The sequence below is a fragment of the Dermacentor silvarum genome, chromosome 11 (assembly GCF_013339745.2).
Source record: "Dermacentor silvarum isolate Dsil-2018 chromosome 11, BIME_Dsil_1.4, whole genome shotgun sequence".
NCBI classification, from domain to species: Eukaryota; Metazoa; Arthropoda; class Arachnida; order Ixodida; family Ixodidae; genus Dermacentor; species Dermacentor silvarum.
This window is the reverse complement of record NC_051164.1, coordinates 84,000,639-84,021,892: the sequence shown is the minus strand read 5'-3', so window position 1 is coordinate 84,021,892 and position 21,254 is coordinate 84,000,639. Positions and strand designations below refer to the sequence as shown.

Sequence of the window (21,254 nt, the reverse complement as noted above, 5' to 3'; positions counted from 1 at the left end):
GTTTTGGTAATTAGCCGATGACGCATTTCAAATTTTCTGCGAGTAATGTTCGCCTCTTCGAGTTGACCAGCTCATGGACTTGAATTGTGCTATCTGCCTCAGGCAATATTTTTTTTTTTTTAATTTGAAAGAGTTCGCTGAAACACCCTGTATATGTCATACCTACTCTGTGCCTTTAAATTTTCTAGTGTATGTACGTGTGTGGAAATTATTGTTCGAATTTTTTTAATCTAATCTAGATATTTCACTACAACATGTGTATATACTTGAGTTAGCATTGGTTTACCAATTGTATGAGCCAACGACTAGCAGTCATGCTAAAGGGGTTAGTTAGATGAAATGCTCAAATATCTTGTATGTATATTTCAACTGAATAAAGCATTCATTCATTCATTCATTCATTCATTCATTCATTCATTCATTCATTCATTCATTCATTCATTCATTCATTCATTCATGCGGCAGCGAAGATAGAAGGGCCGCCAGCTCTTCAGTTGTCGCTGCGTGTCACACGTGTTTCCTAAGCCCAAAGTTTCCTACAAAAATGGCTAGAGGGGACTCTGCCCCTAATTTCTGTGACCACAGCTAATATCTATAGACATAACAGTTTTTCTATAGCTAATGTCTATAAATAAAGCTAAAGTATCTGGCCTAAATTTCCACCTCCTGACTTCAAACAGCTTTGCGACTTGCGAATTGACCATCTTTCACAACATATTTGCGTTATAACCGCTTGAAATCCGATGACACATCAGGAACATATTCGCTGTTCATGTCGTTTCTTATTACTGGATGCCGCGTTACAAACGTGAAAAGTAAGTAATTAAGTAAATAAGTAAGTAAAGTAGATAAGTAAATATGTAAATAGGTAAGTAAGAGGGTAAGTTGACAAGTAAATAGGCAGGTAAGTGAGTAGGTAAGTAAGTAGGTGGGTAAGGAAGTACGTTAAAGCAAGTAAGTTAATGTAAGCAAGTAAGTCAAAGTAACTATGTTAAAGTAAGTTAAAGTAAAGTAAGTTAAAGAGTAAATGAAAGGAAGGTAATGGGACAGACAACCGCTCAGAACATGAATCGAGATAACCCCGCTGATGGAACAACAGTTCCATCAGTGGTACCTTCTATTAGAGTACGCGGTTCCTGGTCTTTTTATTAGTATTTTTTTCTGTTGTAAGTTTTTCTAACTTACAATGTGCAGATAGTCCTTCGTTTGTAGCGAGTAGAAAAGTGGCGCTGCCTACGCTTGGTTTTCGCCTTGGCTCGTCTATCGACAGAACAACGACGATGGGGGCCAGCTATGACGTCGGCGTGTACTTGGGGGGAAAACAGGGTACAAATATAAGAAAGGTCTGTACAACAACGCAAACTTATTTTACCAGCTTTTTATTTTTCAAAAGTGGTCGAAAAGGTCAAAATGTAGGTGGTCAGCCACACTTGCACTCACTCCTGTGAGAGCAGAGCGATGGGCGGCTTTCAAAATTTGATAGGGGGGGGCTATCGGCATCGCTCTCACTTCTCAGCGTTAAAGTAAGTAAAGTAAGTCAGTTAAAGTAAAGTAAGTTAAAGTAAGTAAGTTAAAGTAAAGCAAGGCAAAATAAAGAAAGTTGAAGTAAAGTTTACATGTAAGTGAGTGGAGTTAAGTAAAGCGAAGTATGTTAAGTAAGTTATAAATATTATATGTATAGCGTTTGTCATGTGTCTGCCTCTTTTTCTCATTCTAGATTTTCTGTGTTTTGAATAATCCAAGTGTGCTATTTTAATGTTCAAATAACTTTTCAAAAAGTACTGGCACTTACCTTCTAAGTTGGAGGAACTCTGTGAGGCACTCATCGCATGAAAAGTAGTGACACTTAGCATGTATACAGGTTAGAAAACATAATATTTTATTTTGATACTCATTTAGTACTCGAAACTCCGGAGCTGGCGCCATCAACGTTATTGTAACGTCATGACACAGACGCAAAAATTGCGAACCGTTGTGTAGCGATAAGGCTAGATATGATGCTGCTGCTAATAAAAATATAATAATAATAATAAACAAGAGTGCTGCGCGAGGTGTTTCTTCCAGCTGTGCTTGCGTGTGGTAGCCCTACCACTCGCAGGAACAGTGTGAGCCATTGCCTCATGACGTTATTACGCATGCACCTCCAAGGTAGCAACACTGGTTCCGTACAAACAAGTATTATAGTACTGGCACTTCCCAGTATTTTCTTTTTCCGGGGTTTATATGTTCTGGGTGTTAGTAGGAAATGTCACTCCAGTACTCATTTGAAATGTCCGTGGAAGACGGCACAAGTGTAATGCTTGAGCTGGATTATACTCTTTTGCACAGGCCTTCTCTCCACCTCTTCCTAGTGAACCAGGAGTATTAACTTGGTGACTGCTTTTTTTTAACAGCGGAGCTGTTTTTAATCGATCCGTCGCAGTCTGTCCGACGTCACGCAGGTCACGTGACCAGGAAAGGATAAGAGCCGCGCCGGGGGAGGGCAGGTCACGTGACCAGCAGAAGAGAGAGGCGCGCTGGGGAAGAAGGCAACCAATGAGAGGGCGCGCGCTGGGGGCAGGGGGTGACCAATAAGGGGCCGCGCTGAGCGCGAGGAGGAGAGGGCATAAGAGAAGGTGGTTCTGCGCGGCGCGCCCTTTCGGATAACGAGCAACGCTTAGAGCTGCTGCCGATGCCGTCCGCGTTACCAGTTCGCGCCGAACGCGCCCGGTGTTCGTGACAGCAGCCGATGCCTCTGGCGGTACGTGGCTCGGCAGATTTCGACCAGAGAACTCGACATTCGGCGAGTAGCGTCGGAAGTCGCTGCCTCTTCTCGCCTCGCAACGTTTCAATATATTATAGGTTCCTATTGTAGATCTCGCAAAGTTTCAATATATTATAAGTTCCTATTGTAGATATGTGTTTACTTGTGTTTACGCAGTCTTCTTTCTGGGGTTTTACGTGCCAAAACCAGTTCTGATTATGAGGCACGCCGTAGTGGAGGGCTCTGGATTAATTTTGACCCCCTGTGGTTCTTTAACGTGCACTACAACGCAAGCACACGGGCGTTTTTGCATTTCGCCTCCATCGAAATGCGGCCGCCGCGGCCGGGATTCGATCCCGCTACCTCGTGCTCAGCAGCACAGCGCCTTAGCTAACTGAGCCACACCGGCGGGCTTGTGTTTACGTAATTGCATCCCATACAACACATGCACATGTAACACTCGGTGTAGCTAACACAGCTTCGCTGTTCGACTATCTTCACGGAGTGGAAGGGGCGGTGATATTTTTTCTTTTTTTTTTCCTTCGTGGAAAGCCGAAATGTGCTCTAAGACGCTTGTAAGTTTACACTTGAGTGAAAAAGCTTTGTTTGGCTGCGTTTGTAATTGCCGTCTGCTTGATACAATGGAAACGGATGTGCAACAGCGATGTCTTTCGGCCGAATAATAACAGAACACAAAGACTAAGAAGGGGGGACAAACGAACACTCGCGGCTAAGCGGTTTTATTATTTATTTACATTATACACACATTTTATGATAAGAAAACAGGGCACTCATCTGACATCGCAAATGGGATGTGAAAAATTTAAAGGCGACGATGGGCTCAACGCAATGTTTAAATAAACCAACGCAAAAGCACGCTGTACTATACGGCAGCGCCGTCGGAATGTGTACACCAGTGAACAAAAACCTCGGCAGACCATTCTAATGGTCGCCGCTGACTAAAATGTTTTGCTAGTAATGACATGACAGCTTTACATATATAATCACGGGTAATTGATTGGAGTCCAGACCATTGAAATGGCGTAACTTCCGCTACAAATGTCGACAAGTTGCGATTTGATGGCCACTCCGTCAAACGCACGGAGCCGTGATCCCCTCCCTCACATTTGCAGCGGCTCGGTGAAGACACCGCGAGGAGAACCAGCTATAGTGGCCGAGTTCAGAGAGCTTTTTGTTCGTGATCATACTGCTCACGTACAGTTGCCCGCCCAGATTGACTAATAACATGTTTTCAATTGGCGAGAGTCTGTTTTTTTTTTTTTTTTTTTTTTTGCGAACCCACACAGTTTTGTGAAAATTCGATCACATGGGAATAGAAGCGGTCGTGGACCCGCCAATATTCATCGTGGCGTTCACTGCGTACGGCGGAGGCGCTTCTTGGTACCTGTGGGTAGTCTGCGCCTGGAAATTTCCGGCACAAAAAAAAAGAAATGTTAATAAATGTGCCCGTAACGTTTTATGCGAACAGCAACGTCCGACGTGCGCTGTCCCAGTTTCTACAGCGGACATTCACCATCTGTTGTGACTCTGCCCAGGAACGAGTAAAACTCGAGCAAGGATTGAAAAGCTGCCATGCTACGAACAGATCACACAGGAAGTTACCGGATCGTGGACGATAAACTTAACTTATGCACTATTGAAATTTCTGCACAAGGAGAGCGTCCGAGATTTTCTTTGACTAAATACCTATGTCACAGGACAAGCTACAGGGGAAAAAAAGACATTTCGTTAAATAATTTAGCATAGCCACGTGCACAGAACTAACGAAATACTAATACATATTAAGCGTGGCTAGTCACAAGAAAACCGCAGTGAGGTCTGCAGGTCTCCAACATACACCTGCGTAAGCCTATACGTAAACTTATATTCGAAAATATTCTGCTCTTTTCTGGCTGAATGATTCAGAAAATGCTATTTCCTGGTTGACGGAAGGTTATACCTTTTTCCTCGAGCCGACCTTGCAGACGCAAACGAAGAACACGATGATGCCAACCAGTAAGAGCAAAGGCACGATAATGATGACTGCTATCGCCCACTTGGTGAGCCTGATGCCTTCCTCGTAGGTGTAGACGGTGCTCTCGATTGTGTCCTGCGAGTAGACACGGAACAAAGTTTAAGAAAAGCACTCCTCTTGCTTCGTAACCCGTGGACGAGCTGCGGGTTTAATTGTAAACTAAGGGTAAGGTGCCGATAAAATAAGGTGCTCAAACATACATACAAAATGCGCTATCGTGCACACATGAAACGCGAACCGGAATAACACGAGAGTGCGATTTCATATATATATATATATACCGCTCCTCTCCTGTCGCCTATACCGCAGGCCTCGAACCATTCATTTAAGCCCAAATCGCGCTAACATCACGTTAATCGGGGTCCTAACTTGCTCGCGTTTCCTTTGTCCACGATAACGAATATAAAGTGCATACAGACGTACTAACTCTCAGCTTCCGATTCGGTCGTTGTCCAACCCTATACGAGATATGCCCATAGGTAGAAAAACTTTGGGTCGCCGCTGCTGTCTTCTGCGAATTGGCGCGTAATGATGCACTTAGCTATCGTCTTCATTGCTTTGCTTTGTACTTTAGACGAAACTGCAGCTTCAATGCCTACACACTATACCTTTGAAGAATTGTAAACTGAACGAGTTGGTGACGCATTCACGTTAAAATTTTAGCACCAAGAATTAGACAACAGAAGGTCACACGAGACTGTGTGGCTCGTGTGGTGCGGATCTCCTTCCCGTCATTAATGTTTGCACTTAAATTTTTACACACTGCACCTACACCTACTTATGCTTTGCGCCATTACAGTGACAATGTTGTTTACATGCATACATATTTTCATCAATGATAATGGTGTTCAAGCTGTAATATCTTTGAGCATTTCTTGAGGCTAAAACCATATATCTGTATTGGAAGAAAGGTTACTACATTCCCTTACGGTTGTACTCGAACACCGTTCTCCTCTCCCAATCGTACTGCTCCCGGTGGTAGTTGTGAGAGGAAGGCAAGCCGGCGTTCCATGTGCCGAGCACGCCGTTAGAAGCAGACAGCCCTGGCCGGAACTCGACGCTTTGCTCCGTGCTGGCGTGTTCCCGCAGCTTCGCCGAACTTGCACAATCGGCCATCAATAAGAATACAACAACGGCCACGACACGGGAACGAGTACGCCGGGTCATGTCGCTGGAGTGTCACGGATCCCGCGGCAGTTCTATAACCTTGCAGTCTCCAGTTGTCTCGTCTCTGAAACAGAATGCCCCTATAGTGGTCCTAAGAAGACCAAAGTTCACAGAAAGATTGAGGCTTTGAGCGAGGAATGGCGGTTTGCATGCACAAATGCGTGCGACAGCGCGCGCCATGCTGGCCGCACTCTTTGACACCGTGGCAGACGCCACTTCCTACTTTGTTATTGACAGTGTTTCAAAATGCTTCGATATCTCTAAACGTAATTGTTACATTTTTAGAGCTGTTAGATCAGTTCAAAAAGTGAAGAAGAAGCCCTTTCTTGCGTGGTATAAATCTGCTTAAGTGAGAGTTTAATGTACCACGCCGTAGCGGCGTAGCCAGGCGAGCAAAGCGAGCAATATCAGAGAGAAGCTGTTCTCCCAGATCGCGCCGCGTTTCGACGCGTACGAGCCGTGCCGCACCGTCTGCGTATGTGTGGACGCGCGCACGCGAGCTTGCGCGCGTCCGCAAGCGTACGTGTGGTCGGGGCTTAAGGTGCACTTCGTGCGCCGTCCGCTAGGGGGCTACGCGTCGCGCCCTCCTTCGCTCCCTCGCCCACTCCTCTGTGCGTTGCGGTTTCCCGCCAGTTCGTTCACTCGCTCCTCCGAGTTCTGTTTCCCGCCCTATACACCAGGGTACACCAACGACGAGGTGCTAATGCCATTAGAAGACACCTAAGTCAAGGATTAGAGTCGTTTCTGATTTTTGAGAAGCTATTCATGCAGTTCTTTTAATGAAAATTGGTGATCTTGCGTTTAAAAGTGATCATCTGTCCTTGATATAGCCGTCTTTTTTGCACTAGTCAGTACAGGCGTGGCACCAAATTAAACGAAATAGATATTCCTGTTGTAAATATATGCGTCTGCATTTTACAATTCGATACCTCCTTCTCCTATTCGATTCATACTAGAAAAAGTTGATATTCACCCACCACAACAAAAGATCCCACTAAACGTCGCTTCTATCCAACTCCCGAAACACATTCAGCAAGATACGTGATACCATAGGTGATACCTAAAAACGCTTATGCACATATTCGTGGACATGACTGGGTCGCACTCACGTTTCCGTCGACTGTCAATCAGGCTGTCTTGGCGGCAAAGCTTGCCCTCGTTATATGAGCGCAATGCTCGTCGCTTGGAGCAAGAAACTACGCAGCTCGAGTGTTCGAAAGGCTGGCGTCTGTTGGTATTTCCGAGTCACTTCCCCGCTCCTATCGATAAGGCCGATTGCGCCTTTATTGGTTATATTTATGTGTATTATCTGCGCCTAGGCTTGTGCGTATATAGTGCGTGTGTGTGTGTGTGTGTGTGTGCTACGCTTTCGTCATACTCGGGCGCAAAGGGTAAAGATAAGGCCTCCCAGCTAGCGGCAGCATTAAAACGTAGTACGTCGCATACAAGGTTCACGTACACGGCCAACGTTCACGATCAAAGCCATCTGGCTTTTTCCGGCCCTTTACCATAGAGAAGGGAATTCAACAAGAGCGGACACTCCCATAGAGCCCAGCGGCCGAATTGACGGCAGCGCGCCAAGCAGTTGGCATGAATCACTTCCGTTTTCGGTTTTGGGCGCGCGTATTTTGAACGCTAGCCAGCACGCCGGCCGCCTTTTTTATTTTTATTTATTTCTTTATTTATTTTTTGCTCGACCGCGCACGGTCTTCGTGCGGAATCGGTTTATTATTTGGTAAAAATGAGTGCGAACGATATTGTCAAATCCCATCGAATCTGTGCCACGTGCAATTTTACAACGTAGACTGCAAGACCCCTTGTGAAATGAGGAAATATTTATTTTGCTCTATATAAAAGCTCGTTCCGCGCTTGTGCGTTCGTCCAACGTTGTGACCCCAGGTAAGCAGTAGTTCCCGTATAAAGCTCCACCGGACGGCATCAGCTGAAAAAATGTAAAGTACAAGCACGTTACATCTACAAGCATGTGTCATTTTGGTATTTAGACATAGGAATACTGCGTGTAGAGGCGAAACGTGCGAAAGCGGTGAATGGGCGGCATTACAAACAAAAGCAATTCGCTTTTACGTAGATGGCGTAGAAAATACCCGACTCATCCCAAACAATACCATAAAATATGAAAACCTCTGATTTCCAAGCATTCCCCCATTTCCGGGCATTATTTCCTCGACTTTAGCAGCACGAATACACGGGCGACTTCGCGTTCCAAAACTTGGCCTCGGGCAACGCGACGGTACCCTACATACAGAGACAGACGCAACAGGCACTCAAGACAAATGCGTGGGTGCGAAGCCTGTTTTCAGTCCTTTAAAAGACGGAATTTTCGAATTACAAGTTTCTGATATGTTCCTCGGCGTTATCTTTCGTGCGTTCTGCCGGCGCCAGCAACACGCTCCCATGTTATCACTCTTGGCAATCGCCCATCGCGTTTTCGACAGTTTCGAGTACCGAAAAAAAGGTATATGTTGCTGCGGGGTCACAAAAAACGTCACAAGCTTGTCGCTCTAAGATTCATTACACGCCAAACTAACTTTGTCACCACGGTCGAGCTGCTTATCGCTAACTGCGTCACAGCGCAGTGCGCGGCCAGTGGGCCTCAACAGAACCAAAATAAGTACAATAAATCCCCTAGGAAGCGTTGGAAGCATGTCCCAGCACGATTCACTAACTCAAATTAACTGCGCAAGGACGGCCGACCTGTTTTTCGCTAACTGCGTCTTAAGTATCGGTCCAGTGCCGTAAGCCTAATTGCGTCGTAGACTGTGAAACAGAATTTATCACCTTGCCGTAGTCCAATAGTGCAGTGTTGTCTTGTCCCAGTGCAGAAGGAACGCAAGAATACGCCGGGAGCCCAAGAAACCAGGCTACAGGCTACATGCATGCAAAATGCATCGAGTGGCCAGTCGCGCAGCAATTCTGCTTGTATTCGCGGCTTCTTTCACGCTCGGAAAAACACATTTATGTAGCAGGTATTGAGCAACCGAAAGCTGTATCGGGAGTTTTTCATGTTGCTCTACAATGTTCTCATTGACACTTGGATAATTAGGACAGTACTTCTCGAATTAAGATAATTACAATTACCTAATTAAACCTCAGTAACGAAGAATTACTGGCGGCTACTCCACTGTACGGGAAACAATACGCACTAGGCTTGCTTCGCGTAACGCCTTTCCTCTTTTTCTAAATCGTGCTGCGTGATAGCTGGGACACCCTGCGTGTATATATATATATATATACCCTCCACGGTTGCACAGAGGATGTAACCGGGGGAAATGCTGAATAACCAGGATGTGAAGCAGCTATACTAAGTTCACGGAAGAAATTGCGTGGGGACATACAGGAGATCCTAATGAAAGCGTTCAGTTTTTTCCGGCTAGGCGACAGAGAATTGGTAACCTAAATTTTACCTAATTCTAGAATCAAACAGGAAGACCCTGAAAAGCTTAAACAAACATGCACGTAGTGTTAATGAGATGGACGAGAAACAGGGGCGACTTCAATGCATCTGAAGACACTGAGATTTGCAATCTGCCGTGCAAAATTGAATTGAATTCTGTGGTTTCACGGGCCAAAACCATAATTTGATTATGAGGCACGCCATAGTGGCGGACTCCGGATTAATTTTGGTCACCAGGGGATCTTTAACGTACCCCCAATGCACGAGACACGGGCGTTTTATTGCGAGAGCGATTATATGGACACTCCAAGCGGATTTCTGCCGTCGTCGTCACCGTCGCCGTGAGGTTCCGTATAAAGTCCAAGGGCGATAAAATCTAAAATCGTCGCCGAGCGCCGTATGTTGTATGTGCGAGTGAAAGCGAGCGAGGGACGTGCGCTTTCACGGAGAGAGAACGCACGGCGCAGAGCAAACGCGACTTCTTCCGTCGCGCGAAAGGTCATGGGGTATGGATGGAGGGAGGGGGGCGACGCTGTGCTGCGACACCAACTGCGCATCTTGCAACCGGGCGCAAAGGGAACTGGCGACTCCGAGCTGTCGCGCGCACCTTATCTTGAAAGCGATCTCCACACGGCTCCTACCTTTGTATGCGCTGTGCTTTCGCCACTATTTCCGCTGAAGCGTTACACCGCACGAACCTTCGCTCGCTTGCTGCAGCCGCGCTCGCTCACGCTGTTTTGACAGCGGTTGTCTGCAGTGATCGAGTGTGATCTATTCATGTTCGCTTGTGCGCGCTGACACCATGCTTCTTAAAGAAGTTCAATTAGTAAGCGAATGTGTCCAAGTTCATACAGCCGATAAAACTATCCTTACTCCGTATAGCTCTCTACTAATTTCCTATCGCAATTGATGCTTCGCCTTTCGGGCGAAACTGCTACTTTTTTAAGTATCGAATCTACTCCGTCGGCCGCCATTATCTTCCTACATAACATGCGACCGTCAGCGACCGCTGCTATCTACGCTGTTCGCAGCAGCGTGCAAATGATTGCGGGGGAACAGCGTTAGGAAGAACATGGCTGCCAGAACGAGCACGGCCCAATGAGATTCGTCGACGGTGCTTCAAAGCTTTTCGCAATTTAAAAAAAGCAAAAAATATCGGGGGACTTTCGTTGAAATCAGAGGGAAAATTCACAATAAGAATACCAGAAAAAAAAAAGCGCTGACTCACATTTATTCTTCGACTTCGGCCACCAAATTTGTAGAAAGCAGGAAAAAGAAAGAAAGAAAAAGAGCAGCACATGCGCAAATTAAGGCTATCATATCGTACATTACTACAAGCGCATGCCCAGAGAAGTTATCCTGGTACTATTTTATTGCGATAGCAATTATATGGACACTCCAAGCGGATTTCTGCCATCGGCGTTGTTCTCGCCGTCACCGTCGCCGTAGAGTTCAACGGCGACGAAATCGTCGCCGCGCGCCGTATGTTGTACGTGCGAATGAAAGCACGCGAGGGACGCGCGCTTTCACGGAGAGCGAACGCACGGCGGAGAGCATACGCGACTTCTTCCGTCGCGCGAAAGGCTGTGGAGGACCGAAGGGAGGGAGGGGAGGCGACTTTTAGCTGCGGCAGCAAATGCGTATTTATATTTTTTTTTTTAGACGGTGCGAGGCGAGAAGGTGCATGGTAAAGACTTCCGACGCTGCTCGACGAGTGTCCCGTTCTGATCTCGTCGAAAACGTCCGAGCCGCCCCCAGAGGCCAACAGTCACCAACGTCGCGCGCGTTCGGTGCGAACGCGGGCAAAACGCAAACGGCGTCGCCAACAGTTCTGCGCGTTGCTGGTGCTGCTGCATGTCCAAGTTTACACAGCTGATAAAACTACCATCCTAACTCCGTAGCGCTCTCTACTAATTTGTTATCGCAATTGATGCTTCGCCTTTCGGGTGAAACTGCGACATTTTTAATAGAGTTTTTGCCACTCGCACTGTAATCCTTTTGGAGGTGCCGGATAAGCATATGTATTTGGAAGTGTTTTATATCTGCATGCATGCATTTTAACATACATGTTTATTGCTGTTTGTACAACTAATTGTATTCCTTCTTTAAGTTTGCCTTGTATACTGCTTCAACCAAAAAAGTTGTCGCAGTTTCACCTGAAAGGTGAAGCATCAATTGCGATAGCAAATTTGTAGAGAGATATACGGAGTAATGATATTAGCTTTATCAGCTGTATAAACTTGGACATGCAGCAGCACCGGCAACGCGCCGAACTGTTGTCGACGCCGTCGGCATTTTGCCCGCGTTCGCTCAAAATGCGTGCGGCGTTGGTGACTGTTGCCGGAGCCTCTGATATAAATAGGCACTTGGTGCCGCAGCTAAACGTCGCCTCCCTTCCCTCCCCCTTCCCCCCCCTCCCCCAACGGCCTCTCGCACATCGGAAGAAGGCGCGTTTGCTCTACATATATGGTGATTGTAAAGGAGGAAAGAGACGCCTACTTCTGCAGCCCTTAAGGAAGCACGGCGCAGAACGCGCGTTTGTTCTCCGCCGTGCGTTCACTCCCCGTGAAAGAGCGCGTCCCTCGCGCCCTTTCACTCGCACATACAGCGTTCGGCGGCGCTGAGCCGTGCTCCCTCAAGGGCTGCAGAAGATAGCGCCAACCTTTCCCTTTCCCTCAAGAACCACTTACCGCGCGGCCACGATTTCATCTCCATTGACGTCATACGGAACCTCACGGCGACGGCGACGGTGACGGCGACGGCGACGCCGACGGCAGAAATCTGCTTTTGAGTGTCCATATAATTGCTATCGCAATAAAAGGTATGCAGTATCATGTAAATAAATAAGTGTACACCTGAGCGAAAAAGCTTTGGTTGGCGGCGTTCGTAGCTGCCGTCTGCATGATACAAAAGAAAGAGACGTGCAACAGCGACGTCTTTCGGCTGAGGAATAACAGAACACAAAAACAGGGGGGGGGGGGGGGGAGAGAACACTCGAGGCTAAGCGGTTTTATTATTTATTTACATTATACACCCAATTTATGATAAGGAAACAGGGCACTCATCTGACATCGCCAATGGGCAGATAAAAATGTCAAAGAGACGATGGGTCTCAACGCAATGTTTAAATAAACCAACGCAAAAGCGCGCTGCACTACGGCAGTGCCATCGGAATGTGTATACAAGTGAAAAAATCCTCGGCAGACCATTGTAATGGTCGCCGCTGACTAAAATATTTTACTAATAATGACATAACAACCCTAGTTACCCTACATATTGATACGGAACAGCCGCCACAGCCGCCACAGTTCCCGATTGGTATAGGGACGCCATCTTGGCCACCGTTAGCCTACGTGTAAATGTTACGTGTAGCTGATGCACAAGCCTATTTACCGTACGTAAGCTAACGGTGGCCAAGATGGCAACTGATATAATCTCGACCGGGTGAGGTGGGTCGTCACCGCAGGAATCAGGAGACGACGATGAAGGCGGGCATCGTGATGATGAAAAATAGAAAAGATTGTATTCACTTCATTGGTACATGGTTTTGACTCTATCCGAGTCTCGAGCGGTTCTGATTAACACGGGGGCCAGGACGGCCTTAAATCCCCTCGTGGTGGCCGGCGTTTCCTTCGTGGAAGTACTCTCTCCGGTGGTCAAGTTGACGACCTCCTCGCCCTCGGGTCCTCCTTCTTGGTAGCTCGCCGTTTTCGTCTGCTCCGTAGAGGTGAGAGCTCTCTCGGGGCTGAAGGGGATTATCTCGTCACGGGAAAAGCGCTGGGACTTGCTTCCCACATTTGAGAGATACAGATTCCAGGCATAACCTGCCGATGACTCCTTCGGGGAACTTGTGGAAGTGTCAGAGATAGATAAGTGGTTCTTGAGGGAAAGGGAAAGGTTGGCGCTATCTTCTGCAGCCCTTGAGGGAGCACGGCTCAGCGCCAACGGGGAGGGGTAAGTGGGAGCGAAAGAAGGGATAGAGTGGAGTCGCCATGGCTGGGCGAAGCAAAACCGGCACCTCTGTCGGGCGGTCAAGTTGGCGACCTCCTCTCCCTCGGGTCTTTCTTCTTGGTAGCTCGCTGTTTTCGTCTGCTCCGTAGAGGTCAGACGCTCTCTCGGGGATGAAAGAGGATTATCTCGTCACGGGAAAGGCGCTCGAGCTTGATTCCCACATTTCACAGGTGCAGTTACAAGCCGATCATAACACAACCCTATACCAATCGGGAACACGTCGTCTTCCTCCTCCTCTTCAGTGCAGCCACGCTGTGGCAGCTGTTCCGTATCAATATATAAAAACGGGCAATTGATGGGAGTCCCGACCATTGAGAATGGCGTAACTTCCGCTACAAATGTCGACGACAAGTTGCGATTTGATGGCTAAGCCATCAAGCGCTCGGAACCGTGCCCCCATCACATATGCAGCGGCTCGGTGAAGAACCCGCGAGGAGAACCTGCTATACTGACCGAGTTCAGAGAGCTTTTCTTTCGTGATCATACTGCTCACGTACAGTTGCCCGCCCAGCTTGACTAATAGCATGTTTTGAATTGGCGAGTGTCTGTTTTTTTTTTATACGAACCCACACTGTTTTGTGAGAATTCGTTCACATGGGAATAGAAGCGGTCGAGGTTCCGTGAATATTCATCGTGGCGTTCACTGTGTGCGGCGGGGGAGCTTCTTGGTACCCGTGGGTGGTCTGCGCCTGGAAATTTCCGGCACAAAAAAAGAAATATTAATAAATGAACGATGTAGTAGTGCCGGTAACGTTTTATGCTAACATCAACGTCCGACGTGTGCTGTCCCAGTTTCTACAACGGGCATTCACCATCTGATGTGACTCTGCCCAGGAACGAGTAAAACTCGAGCAAGGATTGAAAAGATGCCATGCCACGAACAGATCACACAGGAAGTTACAGGATCGTGGACGATAAATTTAACTTATGCACTACTAGGAGGGAGAGCGTCCGCGCTTTTCTTTGAATATATACCTGTCACAGGACAAGCTTCACGAAAAAAAAGAACATTTCGTCAAATAATTTATCATAGCCACGTGCACAGAACCAAAGCAATAATAATACATATCAATCATGGCTAGTCACAAGAAAAGCGCCATGAGAACTGCAGGTCTCCAACATACACCTGCGTAAGCTTACGTAAACTTATATTCAAAAATATTCAACTGTTTTCTGGCTGAATGATTCGGAAAATGGTATTTCCTTGTAGACGGAGGGTTATACCTTTTTCCCCGAGCAGACCTTGCAGACGCAGACGAAGAACACGATGATGCCGACCAGTAAGAGCAAAGGCACGATTATGATAGCTACTATCGCCCACTGGGTGAGCCTGATGCCTTCCTCGTAGGTGTAGACGGTGCTCTCGATTGTGCCTGCAAGTAAGCACGGAAAAAAGCTTTAAGAAAAGCACTCCTCTTGCTTCGAAAACCCGTGGCAGAACTGCGGGCCTAATTGTAAACTAAGGCTAAGGTGTCGATTAGATAAGGTGCCCAAACAAACAAAAATTTGGGGGATGCTTAACCTTCGCCTTTAGAGTGGAACGCGATAGCATTCAAAGATCCTTGAATGCTTGTCAGGCTTCCCGGCAAATGCAGCTTTTATTTTTCTCCACCTTAGCCTCTGCGTGTAGCTACCGTTTTACGCTGCCATAGGGAGCCTACATGCAACATCGTTGCATATATATATATATATATATATATATATATAGGCTCCCTAACGCTGCCGAGGAGGCGAGCGCCATCTGAATGGGGCTTACGCAAGTAACCAACCCGAGCACGCCGCTGTTGGTATGGTATAAATGCTGGAAAAGGGGTTTGTGCTTGAGTTTCCTCGTAACAGAATTATCTTTTCTTGTAAATTCAAATTACAATACGAAGCTAACATGTCTGTTGGTTCTGGTTAAGTCGTATTTTACCATTTTTCTGACGAATTCTACTTTGAGAAATTAAATTTTTGTTCACTAACGCCTTGCCCCACGCGAAGGGCCTGCGCAGTCGGGGTGGTTCGGGATGATGTGGTTCTACATGATTATTTCCGCCAACGAGGCCGGGTTTTCTGCGACACGGGGCCCTTAATGCTGTCGCGTTAAAACGAAATAATGCGCCCTCGTAGCCCTAACTTGTTCGCGTTTCATTTGTCCACAATAGCAAACATGAAATGTATACACAGGCACTAACTCTCAGCTACTGATTCGGTCGCTGTCCAACCCTATACGAGATATGCCTGTAGGTCGAAAAACTTTGGCTCGCCGCTCCTTCCTTCTGCAAATTGGCGTGTAATGATGCACTTAGCTATCGTCTTCATTGCTTTGTACCTTACACGAAACTACAGCTTTCATTCCGACACACTATACTTTTGAAGAAGGGTAAACTTAAAGAGTTGGTAACGTATTCACGTTAAAGTTTTATCATCAAGAATTAGACAACAGAAGGCCACACGAGACGAGTGCTCGTGTGGTGCGGGTCTCCTCCCCGTCATTAATATTTGCGCTTACATTTTTACACACTATACCTACACCGACTTATGCTTTGCGATGTTACAATGACCATGTTGTTTACATGCATACATCTTGTCACTAAGATAATGGTGTCCAAGCTGATATCCTTGAGGAGCTGCTTGAGGCTAAACCGTATATCTGTGTTGGAAGAAAGGTTGCTACATTCCCTTACGGTTGTACTCGAACACCGTTCTCCTCTCCCAGTCGTACTGCTCCCGGTGGTAGTTGTGAGAGGAAGGCAAGCCGGCGTTCCATGTACCAAGCACGCCGTTAGAAGCAGAGAGCCCTGGCCGGAACTCGACGCTTTGCTCCGTGCTGGTGTGTTCCCGTAGCTTCGCGCAACTTGCACGATCGGCCATGAATAAGAGTACAACAACGGCCACGACACAGGGACGAGTACGCCGGGTCATGTAGCTGGAGTGTCACGGATCCCGCGGCAGTTCTATAACCTTGCAGTCTCCAGTTGTCTCGTCTCTGAAACAGAATGCCGCTATGGTGTTCCTAAGAAGACAAAAATTGACAGAAAGATTGAGGCTTGAAGTGATTAACAGCACTTGGCCGAACAAGGAATGTCACCGGAGCCAACTTTTCGACAAAGGGACTAGTTTTCATCAAGCAACCAACTGCTGCCATTAGCAGGTTTTAGGTATGCGTAGCTTGCAGGAGAATAAGCATGTATTTTGAAGTAGATATCTTGACAGAGCATTGCAGAGACCAGCCTACGCTGTTTACTGATAAGCTCGAAAACATACAACTTACATTGGGAAGTAGAAACAGAACTTCAGGAAATTGCAGAACGCGTAGAGGAAGACAATAAATTGTTCATGAAAGAGCAGCGCGAAGGAAAACACGCCACAGCCAACGTCCAGAATATTTAAATATAGGCTTAGCCTCCAAAACAGAATATTCGACTAACGTCGCTGCTATCCAACTCCTGAAACACAGGAACAAGAGCGTAAATCCAGGAGAAGTAGATCTTCTCAAAGGCGGTCTTGCATCTTACGCAACGAACAACGCGGTAAATGAGTACAAACTTCCCATTACTCCGCGCACCAGCTTATTCCCCTCCTCCTCCCTCACTGGGGGAGAAGGAAAGTGAGCTTTGAGTGTTTTAAACGCCACTAGGGAAAGGTGTTGCTGCCCCTTCCAAACGTTGGTTCCAGCGACGCACACGGAGTGTGCTACATGTTTGGGATGGACGAATATTCGAAGTTTCGAATACGAATAGTTGGTGGGTAATATTCGATTCGTATTCGAAGAGGAACTATTCGGTATTCTCGAATATTCAGAACTAACCAAATATTTCGCAACAACCGACAGTTCATGTCGGGTCACTGTTCTCAGTCTGGTAAACAAAGTATCGCTAATTATCAAATTTGTGACATTTTTTTTTTCGAAGCAATGCAGAAACAAATAGGGTAATGCAAGCTTTGTACTCGGTTTCGCGGAGAAAGCCTACATGACCAAGTGATTATCTCTTGTAGTCGGTCATTTAGTGTTGTTTTTTTTTTTTTTTTTGGCAGTATAGCTGTGTCGCAGTTTTATCCTTTACGCTACAACCAAGTGATGTTTTCCTTGCAACAGTCATTTTGGCAGTGTTCATAAAACATCGCTTAAGACAAGGACGAAACGCATACGACAGGACGGGCGCATTTTACATGTGTCTGTGGCACACAAGTCCTTCAGCAGATTTTTTTTCTATTTTTATTTTCGCAGCTTCTGATCTTTTTTCGGCAACCATTTATTTAGCACTTTTCGGAAAGCTATAGTCATAGAGCAGCCATTCGTTCTTAGATAGCTTGTTTGCAACAAGGCTCGAATGTTATTAGTGGCACAAGCACCTAGTGACACGCTTGTTTATTTCGCAGCAACTTGCGGTTAGGGACCGACTTCCGGTTTGTCACAGAGGTGGGACGAAATTAAAATAAATCATAAAAAATAAAAACAGGTATATATCGTTGGTTCTACTTATGGTTGATGATATATATGACATCAGAGCACCTGTTTAGTACAGTAAAGAGCTAATTAAGTGTCAGTAATAATTAGAAACAATTAGGGAAAGTCTAATTGCCGTACACCAAAGCACACAATCGTACACTTCAGATACCCACCGCATCAGTACAGGTTCCCGTGAAACTGCAAGACCAGAAGTGACGTCACACTTAAACCAGGGGTACCCACTCATTACTAATTAAAATGAGAACAAGCTAACACAGCGGAGGGGTGACATCACTCCCTCCTCTCTCGCTTCTCCTCTCACTTCTCTCCCGGTGCGCACATGCACCGTCGCTCGCTCGCGCGCGCGTGCGCCAGCTGCGCGCCGGCGCTCTTTACATGCTCTCACGTCAGCGGTGCGCTTCGTGCGCCGTCCGCTAGGGGGCTACGCGTCGCGCCTTCCTTCGCTCTGTCGCCGGCTCCTATGTGCGTGGCGGCTTCCCGCCGCCGGTTCTGTTCGTTCGCTCCTCTGAGTTCGGTTTCCCGCCCTACACCAGGGTACACAAACGCCGAGGTGCGAGTGCCCCTAGCAGACACTGAAGTCAAGGATTAAAGTCGTTTCTTATTTTTGAGAAGCTATTCATGCAGTTCTTTTAATGCAAACCGGTGATCTATAGTGATCATCTACCCTTGATATAGCTGTCTTTTTCGCACTAGTCAGTACAGGCGTGGCACCAAATTAAACGAAATCAAATATTCCTGTTGCAAATATATGCGTCTGCATTTTACAATTCGATACTTCCTTCTCGTATAGAAGGCTTGCACTGACGTCATTGTAGCCGCCATGTTGGTGCACCAACACGGTGATAAGCTGGGTCCGTAACGTCACGTGAAAGCTTTCAATATGAGGGATTGGACTGAGGTGCTCGTAGTCGCCATGTTGGTGCCCCAAAACGGTGATAAGGTGGGTGCGTGACGTCACGTGAAAGCTATCAATTCAATTCGTACTAGAAAAAGTTGATATTCAACCACCATAACAAAAGATCCCATTAAGCTTCGCTTCTATCAAAATCCCGAAACACATTCAGCAAGATACGTGATACCTAAAACGCTTATGCACATATTCGTGGACATGACTGGGTCGCACTCACGCTTCCGTCGACTGTCAATCAGGCTGTCTTGGCGGAGAAGCTTGCCCTTGGCTATATCAGCGCAATGCTCGTCGCTTGGAGCAAGAAACTACGCAGCTCGAGAGTTCGAAAGGCTGACGTCTGTTGGTATTTTCCAGTCACTTCTCCGCTCCTATAGATAAAGCCGATTGAACCTTGATTGGTTATATTTACATATCGTGTACGTGTGCGCGTTAGTTGTACATATATGGTGCGAGTGTGTGTGTGCTACGCTTTCGTCATCCTCAGGCGCAAAGGGTAAAGATAAGGCCTCCCAGCGGCAGCATCAGGCGGGGGACAGTGGGGCTAGTTTCGGTATTGGCAATAAAGCGTCGCCATGACAATGGTAGCCAACGGAAAAATTCAGTAACGTTTGCATATGTGGCTCTATCTTTTCAACCTACATAGCAATAAAGTAAAGTGATGCAATTATATGTAGAAATAAAATGTGTTTCTGGCTATTTTCTTTTTTTAGCATGCTATATTTTTATGTAGTCGCTTCACTTGTTGTTCCAACAGGCGGGGCTTTCGCTCTTATCGCTTTAATATCGCTTGGCTGCCGTTCCGTTCGTCTGCTCCTGCCGCTCTCTGCCCCACATGTGCGCGCCTTTGCCTTCTACTGTGCCCTGCAACATTTTGTTTCTGTGTGGACCAGTGCCCCAGCAATGTATCAAGAACAGAAGAAAGACCACAAGACGTATTGCGCGGCTCTGTGGTGGGCCATCACGGGAAGAGACAGCAGGGCCACTTTGTTCCGCTTCCAAGAGAATGAAAGGTAAGCACGCCTTTTATGCAGTTATGTAGCGAATAGCCGCTAACCTTATCGAAACGGCTGTAAGACGAAAGGAAGGGTATTCCGTACGCGGTATATTTCTCTGTGGTGAGTAAATACATTGAAGTTACCTATCGACAGCAGCTCCTGAGACGAGTGAGTGCTAGCTGAACTGCTGACGGAAACTGCGTTTCGTTATATCTCGGCGACTGCTGTTCGCTTTATGGACTAAAAAACATAACTTATCTTTGCTGAAGATTCTGAATGCTTGCTGCACGGACGAAGCGGTTAAGTTAGAGACTTGTGTGTTCTTGGTTAGACATTACAAGTCACCTAGAAGTTCACAAGTGCGAAAAACAATTGAAGGTGCGCTGCGCGCATAAAGAACTGCAAGCGCTGTTTTCTTCGCGTTTCTGCTACGGCGCCGAGTGCATTTTACGTTGCGCAGCGAAATGTCACGAAAAAAAAAAAAAAACGCCTGCTTGTTTGTTCTTTTTTATCGAATATTCATCTGCGATGTGCGCGGCTGTTCACTGAGAACTAACCACTGAGATTTTGTTTATAACGAATTTACCTTCGGGTCAAGTCGCGCTGGCGCGCAATGCGTACGAAGGTGCTTACGTACAGGGTCGTCCACTCTTAGTACGAACACGGCGCCGCGTGGCCGCGCTCCGCGGAGCGCCAGCACACATGGCGCGGCCGCGCATCGAAGCTAAACGGCGCAGGCGTCTGCTTTCCACTACGTGACGTGATCGATAATAAGTATCGGTGGTTTAATCACACTCTATGCATGTATATCAAAGACATGGGACCCCCCCCCCCCTCACGTGTGTGTGTGGCACTGTGTGCTTGTGAAGAAATTAAGTAAAAAGTAATGTAAGCTCAGTAAAATACAGTAAGTACGATAGGTACAGTGGGCGTTTGGAGCAACCGTCTCTCATCGCACCACTGAATGGACCAGTCTTCGAAAACGCATCATTGAGACGACCCGCCCGATCGGAGAAGACATCATTAATTGTTAATCTCCGTTAAGCGTAGATGGCGTCGTCCTCGTCGGGGCGAAGTGCGTTTCACAGGTCAAGGACGGCTATACATGTGAAAATGCACGTGTTACCAGGCTATACCTACTCCCATAGCAATAGCTTGTTCGCTGCGTCTTTGCGCTAGAAAACTTAAATACGCGCAAAAACGAGTAATGCTTTTTTTTTTTTTTTTTACGAAGCTTTCATCGCCTTGCATTTCCTGCGGCAAGTGCATGGGCCGCTGTGTCTTCCCCTGTGTGCGAGCGTGCAGCCGTCATTTGCCTTTACGTCAACAGATTCAGAATTGTACAGAATATTTCACCGCACTGCATAGTTATGGCATGTGTACGCATTTTAAGTAGTGCGTGCGAGTCATTTCTGCTTCACTTATGCCGGTGCAAACTGGAAGTGGCCTTGTACCTCACAGAATCTCGACTGATTGGTGTACTAGTGATGCAGGAATGAACTCCGGTCTTGTTCAGTGCATA

General features: G+C 46.8%; 2 protein-coding genes across 4 annotated transcripts in view; one reads left to right on the top strand and one right to left on the bottom strand.

Moving 5' to 3' along the window:
* The window catches only part of LOC119434056 (uncharacterized), a 54,597-nt gene extending 35,519 nt beyond the window's left edge, over window positions 1-19,078 (bottom strand). The window contains exons 1-3 of one of the 2 annotated variants that reach the window (XM_049659357.1): window positions 18,955-19,078; window positions 5,707-6,009; window positions 4,704-4,851 (exon numbers count right to left, since the gene is read on the bottom strand). In XM_049659357.1, coding sequence (XP_049515314.1) covers window positions 4,704-4,851; window positions 5,707-5,790 — 232 coding nt within the window. In that variant the 5' untranslated portion in view covers window positions 5,791-6,009; window positions 18,955-19,078. Of the gene's footprint in view, window positions 1-4,703; window positions 4,852-5,706; window positions 6,010-7,054; window positions 7,175-18,954 lie in introns of those variants that run through there. The other variant, XM_049659356.1, reaches the window with a different exon arrangement.
* Window positions 19,079-19,364: 286 nt separating this feature from the next.
* The window catches only part of LOC119432944 (prolyl 3-hydroxylase 2), a 207,485-nt gene continuing 205,595 nt past the window's right edge, over window positions 19,365-21,254 (top strand). The window contains exon 1 of one of the 2 annotated variants that reach the window (XM_049659363.1): window positions 19,365-19,747. The gene's annotated coding sequence lies outside the window, so the exon portion shown is untranslated. The remainder of the gene's footprint in view (window positions 19,748-21,254) is intronic. The other variant, XM_049659362.1, reaches the window with a different exon arrangement.